Source organism: Anneissia japonica, unplaced genomic scaffold, assembly GCF_011630105.1.
Source record: "Anneissia japonica isolate Jap-2015-1 unplaced genomic scaffold, ASM1163010v1 scaffold3709_len703521_cov189, whole genome shotgun sequence".
Taxonomy (NCBI): domain Eukaryota; kingdom Metazoa; phylum Echinodermata; class Crinoidea; order Comatulida; family Comatulidae; genus Anneissia; species Anneissia japonica.
In genome coordinates, this window is record NW_022694779.1 from 463,482 (window position 1) to 474,307 (window position 10,826).

Genomic DNA, 10,826 nt, shown 5'->3' on the forward strand with positions numbered 1-10,826 from the left:
TCGCAGCCTACCTAGACCTTGGCCAGTCGGTGTCCGAGATGGATCGGTACTATTATGTGTTATAAAATTGGTAGGGCTATGAATGTTTGTTTGTTTGTAGTGCCAGGCGGCAGGGACTCACCTGATCACATCAACATCTAGGACGTCCAATCAAGGGACCCCCGGGTCTAGGTGACGTCACATGCTCTACCTATCTAATAGAATAGGCTGGCACCAAGATGAGTCGAGAGTTGAAGCCCAGATACCAAACTGAAAGGGCGTACAATAATACAAACGAGCATAGGAAAGACTGAAATGTCAAGAAGACAAGGTAAGTAACCTGTGTCCCAGTCTGTTGTTGTATGTAATGCCTGGAGAGTAGATGTTATAGGTGTATGTATGTATGTAGATAGGTGTAGAGAGACCTCTATAACTTTACGTGCTTAGGCCCTAGGTAGGTAGAATTGTTAGGCATTTTCACAGAGGATTTTATTATCAATATGTATTAATTTTTCTTTCAAATTTCTCTTTCACAGGAGAAAGTCGAAGCAAAAATTGGTGAAATTTTTGAAAAATTTGCTACAAGTTCAATGAAAATGTAAGAACGCTTGTGTAATTGCCAAAATACAATTGTTTATTTTTCTGTGTAAAAGCTATATTACTTACTGGTCAAAAATTTTATCTGGATTCAAAATAAACTAATTAACAGCTAACTTCAACAGCTAATGATATCTGGCCGTCAGCCAGATGGAATGTCCTGCCTGTAAAAGTAACTGATTTATTTACATAGAAGTGTCTTTTACTGTAAAGTATTTTATTTGCGTTGGGATACATCAAAAACTAACTCAAGTTTTCACGGAAAATCGATAACAAATGTGCAGAATCGTTAAAATACTGCGAAATACATTGGTTATATAATGATGTGGGTCAAGAACTACCTGGTAACTTCCTACAAAATTTGCTCTGAAATCAGTCCTTATTTTCAGAAATGTGCGGACAAATTTCTATGTCTAAACTTTTGAGTGGGTAATACATTCCCAGTGCAGGCCTTATTCTACAGTCTGTAAATGTGTGTGTTTTTTGATATGTTTGTACAGTATTATTTTTTACTTTAATAATCTGATCATACTTTATTAGGTGCCATAGCAAAATTTGCTAATTCACTCAATCACAGATCCTATATATGACTCAATGCACATCACATATCAGAATCTCTGAATATATTTTTTTAATTTTGAAAATAAATATTTTTTTCTGATTGTTGATTCATTGCATACTTCCTCGGAATTGTTTGAAACTTCTGTTGTTTCTGATTTTCTGCTTTTTGTTTGTGCACATACTCATTACTTATTATTTGTAGAGTTTATTTTAACTAACTGTTTGTTTACTTAAGAAATGCATGTAATGATATGATAAAATATTATTATTATTCAAATGTTTTCTATAATATTCTATTCTTACCATAATTATGTATTTATTAATATTAGATTAATACTAGATTTTAAGAAAGTATTAATAGTTATGTTTTCAGACTCATACAGACTTTATTGCATCCTTTTATGGAAATTCCTTGCTCGTATACATTATTAAAACTATAAAAATTGGTTGAAATATAAAGATTTTCAATACAGATTGAAAGACAAAAAATTAGTTATGTTTAAAAATGTTATTAAAGAATTGCTTGAGACATATGTGTAGACTTGGCTTCTTGTTTTGAGTATTTACCAGAGAAGACCTGGTACACTTTGACCTGGTACACTTCGACCTGGTATACTTTGACCTGGTACACTTTGAGCGAGGAGGGTCTCAAACCAGTGCTAATGTTGTATAATATTCCATTCTGACTATATAATTATGTAATAAAGAAAGTATTAATATTTATGTATATACAAAACATAAATATTAATACTTTCTTTATAATATTCTGTTCTGACTATATAATAATAATAATAGTATACTCTATAGGTTTTTGATTTAGCACCCTATAATAGATAAAATATTATGTACTGAAAAACTACAAACTTATCTTCTATATATAATTAATAGTATTTGTATTTATAACATTTATAAAAAAAACTTCCATTGTACATTGTTTTTATATGACGTGGTTTGTGCTTTTTCTTTTTTTCCAATGTCTGTTTTTGTATCTTGTCTTTTAACCACTTTCAAAATTGTATTGTTCTTAATTAATTTTATGTAGAAGATTATCTAAATTCAGCTTTTATTATTAAATACAGTATAGCATTATGAATGAATGAATATTTTATTTTAGTCCAAAGCTTCAGAGAGACAAACACCTAGCCTACCTGAACAAAGGATTGAAGAACTTGTCAGAATCGTATCAATGCCTGGATGCTAGCAGGCCTTGGTTGTGCTACTGGATCCTACACAGCCTTGAACTTCTGGGTGAGAAAATATCAGAAGAACATGCTTCTCAGTAAGTGCAACATATTCTTAGGACCAATTGGTTAATGAAAACAGTTATTAGTGTGCTGGAGTGGTAAGTCGGGGTGCCATGACATATATCCAGTACTGGATTGAGACCCTCCTCGCTCATGATGTGGTTAGTAGCACCAATACTCTTGGGTAAGTACATAAAATTGGAAGCTCAGTGTACGCTTATGTCCCATGTGCAATTTTCTGTTTCTCTTTAACCCCTGTCATGGAAGGATATGACTACTAGTATCTCTCTTGAACAACTAATGGTGTGTTTCTATTGATAAACACAAAATAATCAATTTTTTAAACCGCTTTTTTAATGAGTACCAGACAGCCTGCTTGTGTTGCAACTGCATTTTTTATTTTTAGAAAATTGGTTTTCGTGAAGGAAATTACGTCACCATTTTGTTTATACAACACGTTGTTTTCCTAACTGTATAGGATAGTATCTTTTTCATTTCTGTCATGATGACGAGTAGTAAGATACGGTGTGGGGCGAGAAGCAAATGTTTTCGGCTGTGCTCATCGGCACAATGAACGAGCGACCAAATGAGGACAACGGTAGGCCCAAAAAAGCGGAGAGGCCTAGGCCCAATATCCCCCCACAAAATAATTACACAATGAATTCGTCGCTCTTTTGAAAGTTCGCGCCTAATACGATCTAGTCTTTGCAGTGATTGACCTGGAGGTCAAATTTTACCTGATAATTGCTTTTTTTGTGTTGCAGCTAAAAGGTGCACAGCCAAAATCGGTTATTTGCCGTTCAAACACGCTATCCATTGCATGTTTTTAATAGATTTTTTTTTTATCGTTTTTTTCAAACTGGTCCCGTTTCTACTGCGAGAATAAAAGCGATTTTTCTAAAAAGCGATTTTTAATCGATTATTTCTTTCCAGTAGAAACAGGCCCTATGATGCTAACTGGCTACACCTGTATGCAATTCAGTACAATGACATAACAAGGTTATGGATTAATTGACTGCCTTTACATTTACCTTTAATTGGGGGTCTGCAAACCATAAAAACTGTTATCAAATCAAACCCTATTGCCAGACTGTAAAATAAGGCTTGCACAGGAAATATATCCACTACACAAAAATTAGGCTTAGAATTCCATTCCCGCATTTCGGAAAATAAGGGCCGATTTTACAAGCAGTTTTTTGCAAAAAATTAGACCAGTGTATTAGGCAGTAGTTACAGTTCTGCGCACCTATTTTTCTAGCAATTTTCTGCAAAAATTTGCATTAGTTTTGAGATATCCTCCGTGAAAATTAAATAATTTACAGTGTTTGGATTTTTAATAATCCAAATTGCTGACTCCTTCACATCAAAATTGTGAATTTTTGTTTTATAGGGTTGCACAATTTATCGGGAAATGCCAGCACCCAGAAGGTGGTTTTGCAGGTTAGTATGGGTAACATTTTGCCTTCTGACATTATTCGCCTCCCTAAGTGGAGTTCTTGGTAATTTACATGCTTGCCTTTCAATGACCAAGTTATTTTTCATGAATATAAAAGACTTCTAAAGTGTCAATTTCACAATATCATCACTTCCATTCTGTAATTTGCAAGCCATTCATTGTTAGATAAGCATGACAAAAAAATCAAAATTAAAAGAAATTTTTATTTATGTATTATTTCTTTATCCTGAAATGCACTTTTAATACAAATGTACTGATTTCCAAAGTGTTCAGTTAAAAACCGAAGTAGAAATAAAATCAAATGATACAGTGTAACTTAACTAATAAAATTTTAAAAAGAATTTCTAGCAAACAGACAAAGGGTACACAGATTAAAAGTTATTCCAATTTAAAGTTAAAAGAAAGTGTAATAAAGTTTGGTAATTAAATTGAAATAACATTTTTGAAGGTAGATATTGACATATCTTTAAGGTCATTTTTAATGAGATTTGGGAAAGAATTCCATAATTTGGTTGATCTGTATTTAAAAGTTCTTTTACCTTTTGAGAAATATCCCATTTAAGTGAAATTAGGGTATTAATTATTTAGACTATGTGTACATTCGTTATGACTATCTTCAGTAAAAATGAATTTTGATGACAAATAAGATGGAGCAATACCTTTTAAACATTTGAAAAAACATTATAAAAGCTTGCTCATTCCATTTGTCATAAAGTCTACTCCAACCAAGAGAATTTAAGATATCAATGGCCAGAGTTTTATTATCTATAGATAATAAAATTCTACCTAATCTAGTTAGTTATACTTATAGTGTTGCTATATTAAAACAATTTACTTTACAATTTGACCATCAAACAATAAAGAAATAATGGGATGGTGAGTGCTTTGCCTAATATTTACTCTACAGATTATTCCAATCCGTTTTGCTATCTTGGAAGAAAGGTTGTCGATATGATCTTTCCATTGTAATTGAGGGTAAAAAATTATAAAAATTATACCAAAGTACTTATATGAATTAACTCTCTTATCTCATTATTATATGATGTTGAGATTTTGTTGAATCTAGAACTTTTGGCATTAGTACTGACAATTATAAGCTTTGTCTTTTATTTATTTATTATTTATTCAACTTTTTATGAGGGTAGCTATTACAGCGATGCTGACTCAAAGAGGCCCTCATAACAAATACAAAACATACAGTATAACAAAACAAATACAGTAATACATGTAAAATATATATAGCACAATTATAAAATATATAAAGCACAATTATAAAATAGATTTTCGTTAAAATTTTTAAAAAACAGTCTTTTTTAGATTTAAAGTAAGTTTATTATTTAATTGTGAGGTACTTGAAGTATGAGTATGCTCTAAATACTATTTTGAAAATTTAAAATAGTGTCTCTTTGTGCCTGAGCTACCCGGTAACCAACTACTCTCGTCTGTCCAGAACAAGGTCTGTTTTCTACCTGTGAAAACATTTTAGAGTTAACAATGTTTTTTCTTGTAATTTTATTGTTACTATATTATATGTTTTTATTTTAGGTGGTCCTGGACAATATGCACATTTAGCACCTACTTATGCTGCTGTATTAGCGCTTGCGACGATAGGAACAAAAGAAGCATATGAGGTGGTAAATAGGTGAGAACACCCTGAATATATATAATTGATAAATTTTCACAATATATGATAACCGACTTCAGTATGGCAGGGTCTCAAGAGCTTTTATAGAAGGATGTGAGGGCAGCAGACGGTGATGGCAAAGACCGAGAATTTTATACATGAATAATATATTAACAATTAAGACAACCATGAATTATCTAGAGGCAATAGATTAGAACACGGGTAGACGGGAAGGAGAGGGGAGTGACAGATAGGCATTCTATTACATCAGCCCTAAATTTGAAAAACAGTAAATTTTAGAAGAATAACCTACTATTTTGTACTTGATTCACACAAGATAAAATATTATATTTGATGTGTGATAAATTTTACACAGACTTCACAAGAAATTCCTACTGATACCGTCGTTTCCACATCAGCCATTAAAAACCTTGCCAAAAATTTGTAAAATTTTTTCAGTGAATATTTATTTATTATTTATTTTGGTATATAGTTTACAATCTACAGGGAATAGCTGAATTTGATTTGCATTACAATATAAAAACATATAAACACATTTAGAATATAAAGAGGCATTGAGATTGATTGCTATATAATAATAATAATAATAATGTTGTATTTATATAGCGCATATTGCACATTGCCCCTATGCGCTTTACAGAGAAATAATATAGGCCAACTGAGAAAAAGCAAATAACAATAAAAATAGTAACAATACATTAAATACATTAAAATTACCAAAGAACTAAACAATTGCAATTAAAAGTTGAGGTGTTATTATTTGCTGTCAAACAAATATAAATTCTAAATATCGAAAAATAAATCCTTAATTATTTACACACATTATTATTTTATGTACACAACTCAAAATTACCATATAAAAGTATATAAATCCTTAACCAGTTTTACCTATATTTTACCATTTATTCAAATTACAAAAATACAATTAAAATGCATTAAATATATAAAAATCACCATTATTTTATACTGTAAAATCTGTATAACTGTAACATTTATTCTTAAATTACATATTATTACATAGGCATAAAAAGAAGCAGTTGCTTGTCAGTTAGAATGCCAAACATACAAAACACATGATACATGGAAAGACAGCAAAATATTATTTTTATTTATTGAAATTAAAATCAAAATTATTGTTCATTTATATTCACAATTATTGAATATTGATAGTTAATATCATCATAGTATGTGGTTTAAGTACTTTATACCAGCCTGAGTGGCGACGATTTGGTTTGGATGAAAATTATGATTGACATTATAGATGTGTCTCTTTTTATTCCTCAGGGAAAAATTAGCAAGTTTTCTGATGCGAATGAGGTCACCAGATGGGGGGTTCCTCATGCATGAAGGAGGAGAAATTGACGTCAGGTAAAAACGATGTCTTGCTGACTGTAAACCACTTTAAGCACCATACTTTTGATCAGTATTTTTATATTATATTTTTCTTATGTTACTAAAGTTTGTAGTATATTGTATTTAATTATTCTTTGGTATATATATATTGTTGCCCTGTAAGTTGTTCTCTGACTTTCTAAATTTATAGGTGGCATGGTTCTATTTTCATTAGATTTACAAAGAAAATAATAGAGAGCTGGAAAGGACTTTGGTATTTTAAAAATGAGATAAATATGTGACCTCAATTTGTAAAATGAGATATACATTGAGTGAAAAATGCATTCGTCCAGGAAAAAAAAAATTATTATTTATTGTATTACATTGTTTAGTGCAATTTGTGATGAAAAATACACTTTATAAAATGTAATCAATCTAATTTTATTTTTTAATTTACAGAGGTGCTTATTGTGCAGCTGTAGCAGCTAGACTAACAAACATTGCTACAACTGAAATGTTTGAGGGGACTCCCGAGTGGATCGCTAGGTAAATATAAAGAGCAGTTGGCTATGCATGGGTCTGAGGTCTGCCACGAGTCGCAGTACTAAATACTTGATCATATTTTATTAAAAATCTCGTATTTATCATGTTGATATACACGAAAGGCAGTTTGGCAGAGCGGTTTTCTATTCTGGTTATTGAATTGTGGCCAGAAGTTGCTGACCATTCATTCTCAGCATCCATGTTTAGATACCAAGCTTCTGAGTTCAAAATTCATTTTATTTGCTTTCCCGGTACAATGGATGATAATACTAATATACTAAGGGCAAATAGAAAAAATTATTAGATTATCACTCCCGCCCGTGTCAAAAATTTGGGAAATATTGATGCGGGAATTTTAAAAAAAATTTTTTGCTGCATCAATTATTTCAACAGCATAAAAATAACAATGCAATTTTGTGACTTCAAATACATTTTCTGTTAAAAAACTATAAAATTAAACCAGTTTTTATACAATATTTACTATTACAGACCAAAAATTACAGACCAAACAGTCTCTCCCTCATCGATAAAAACAAAAGCAAAATAATCTATTGTTCCGATTAAAAAAAAAACCGTCCTCCCTCAATTTTTTTTTATAAAAAAGAGTGATAATCTAATAATTTTTTCTATGTGCCCTAAAATATAAAGATATAAAGCACATATTGTACAGAATTAACACACACTGAAAAACATGGAAAACTAAACAGGGCAAAAAAATAAAACTAACAAATCTTTTGTTTAACGTCTTAATTGCATTGGAAATGAATGATTTTTTGTCTGATTGTTTTTGTTAATGAGGTAACAATTCTACCGTATCTGCGTAAACAGATATAATTGCGAAGTGGGTGGTGTGGCTATTATCATTGATTATATTATACATTATATTATTTTTTGCTGACATGCTGTAAAGTGGTTCGTGATATGGCTTTCTAGTCTTGTGTGGGATGAATTGAGTAAAATGAAGTACATATTTTTAATTCAGATTTTAAAGGAAATGGTGGCACAATTAAGTTTTGTACTGGAGTTGTTTTGATATTGATAAATACAGAATACATAATATGCTTTATTTACTTAGCAAATGGGTCTAAACATTTTATCCTATTAATATTGTCTTAAATATTAATATAATTTTTTTTCAGCTGCCAAACGTATGAGGGCGGTTTTGCAGGTATTCCTGGTATGGAAGCACATGGCGGATACACATTCTGCGCTGTTGCTGCCCTAGTGCTCATGGGACACGATAGGCTATGTGATACAGAAGCATTAATTGTGAGTACGAAGTACCATATTCAAATAATTTATTTGAGTATATACGTATTCATTTTATACCAAAAAATATAAACGCCTCCTTTCAATAAACACCTCCCTCAAAAACCCATCTCAACAATAAATGCCCCGGGGCGACTATTCGAAAAAAATCAGTATTTTAATAATAATAATAATAACATGCTACTATTCTACATCACATCTTCAAATTCAGATATTATTTATTGTCACTTTAAGCAAAATTAAATACATTTACAAACTTGGAATTAGAAAAAAAGTACATTAAATACAAACAACACTTATAATATTACACAATGTTAAAGACTCTTCAATTTGTCTTTGTGCTTCACAGTATTACTTCGGTTGTTCAATCAAACACCTATTGAACTCACACTCGCCTTCCTAGGCAGAATTCTATAATGTTTCACCTCCTCCTCCCATTAATTACTGAATTTGGCCAATTTTGGGGTGGTCTCATAAAAAGCAAGTCTGCAATCTTAGATTATTTCACCTGCTTAAGACGGCATTAAAAAATATGCTAAAAATAAGCCTAAGCACTGTTGCACTCAACAGTTTGCTGGCCAATACTGCAGGAGTCTGTATGAACACTCGTAACATACTGTAATTGGTGGGTTGGATGTTGGAAGCGCTTTGAATATTTTCTTCAAATTAAATTTAATAATATATATGTAATTTACTTTTTTCTTTTCAGAGATGGCTGTCTAATCGACAAATGAGGTTTGAGGGCGGTTTTCAAGGAAGAACAAACAAACATGTCGATGGCTGTTACTCACTATGGCAAGGCGGTGTGTTTCCTTTAATACACAAGATTCTCAATTCTTATGGTGACAATGCTGTTAGCACAAAATGCTGGATGTTTGATCAAAGTAAGAAGGACTATTAATTAACAGTTTTTTCTGTAATCATATTAAACCATATTAATGGAATTTTAAATTTAGGAGAAAAAAAATTGTTTGACATGTTGTATAAATGAGTTTGTTTTTAGACACTGAAGTGGTGTTAAGAAATAACAGCAAATAAGATTGAATACAGTAGAACCCCTCCTTTGGCACACCCCTCTTATGGGGACATGAAACGAGGAGAAATATATCTTTTAAGACTATGGCCAACCCCTATTAAGGGGACACCCCTATTAAGGGAATGGGGACATTTTCTGAGAGTGCCAAATGGTCAAATCAATATAATTTAAGGGGACACATATTTTTTGTATTGTATCAAATCAACTATAGTAGTCTCGAAATAAGAAAAAAAATCACACCTTTTAAGCAATAACCTTAACATCAATTTTTTTTTTCTTTCAATCTTTAGAATGGACACTGGTGTATGCCTAGTGCATGTCTTACTTCATATAAATACAGTCTAGATAATTTTGACAAATAAACCATGGGGATTTCTTGCTTTGTATATTTTCATATAGGATTCTAATCTATATGGTACAGCCTGCACCCTGATGGGGGAAAAGGGGGTTTTGTTAGAAATGCTTTATAAATTATAATTGTTACATGATTTATGATTGATTGCTATTAATCTTTTTAAAGCATTATTATGTTGCTTGAGCCATATTTTACTGAAAGCAGCTGAGTCAGCCATTTTTTGAAGTATGGTTCCAGACAAATAATGTGTAGCCTAGACCATATGGAATGAAATAGACCTTTGGCAATGCTAGCAAAAACTAGTATAGATGAAAAGACAATAGACTATACAATGTATAGAAATATTAAGTTTATTCAATGTATGGTCTAAATGTTATATAGATAGATGGAAGCCACATAATGTACCTGGTAATGGCTAAGATTACAAGACTAATGATAATAGACGTTTTTTATGTGTTCTTGTTTTCAGACGCTCTTCAGGAATACATTCTCATATGTTGTCAAAGTCTTAATGGCGGCCTTATTGACAAGCCTGGCAAGTAAGCAAAAAAATCATATCCTATTAAGAGTGATTTGTTAAAAGCGATAATTAAAAATATATCATCTGTGCGGAAGTATGCAAAAAAACTTCAAAAATGTAATTTATAAACCCTAATTGCCCATTTAAAAGGGATCAAATACATATTGACATCCAGTGGAACCCAGGTCAAATCTTGAAATTCATTTTAAATGATAAATTAGTAATTATTGTCATGAAAAAATATTTTTTGTGCCACATTACCTCAACTTAAACTGTTCTTACCTGTAAT

General features: G+C 31.3%; 1 protein-coding gene across 1 annotated transcript in view; it reads left to right on the forward strand.

The window, feature by feature from the left end:
• LOC117101299 (protein farnesyltransferase subunit beta-like) overlaps window positions 1–10,826 on the forward strand; it is an 18,676-nt gene that overhangs the window by 2,502 nt on the left and 5,348 nt on the right. The window contains exons 2-10 of the mRNA XM_033241262.1: window positions 516–577; window positions 2,252–2,416; window positions 3,772–3,821; window positions 5,383–5,479; window positions 6,767–6,850; window positions 7,274–7,360; window positions 8,497–8,626; window positions 9,336–9,510; window positions 10,487–10,556. Coding sequence (XP_033097153.1) covers window positions 516–577; window positions 2,252–2,416; window positions 3,772–3,821; window positions 5,383–5,479; window positions 6,767–6,850; window positions 7,274–7,360; window positions 8,497–8,626; window positions 9,336–9,510; window positions 10,487–10,556 — 920 coding nt within the window. The remainder of the gene's footprint in view (window positions 1–515; window positions 578–2,251; window positions 2,417–3,771; window positions 3,822–5,382; window positions 5,480–6,766; window positions 6,851–7,273; window positions 7,361–8,496; window positions 8,627–9,335; window positions 9,511–10,486; window positions 10,557–10,826) is intronic.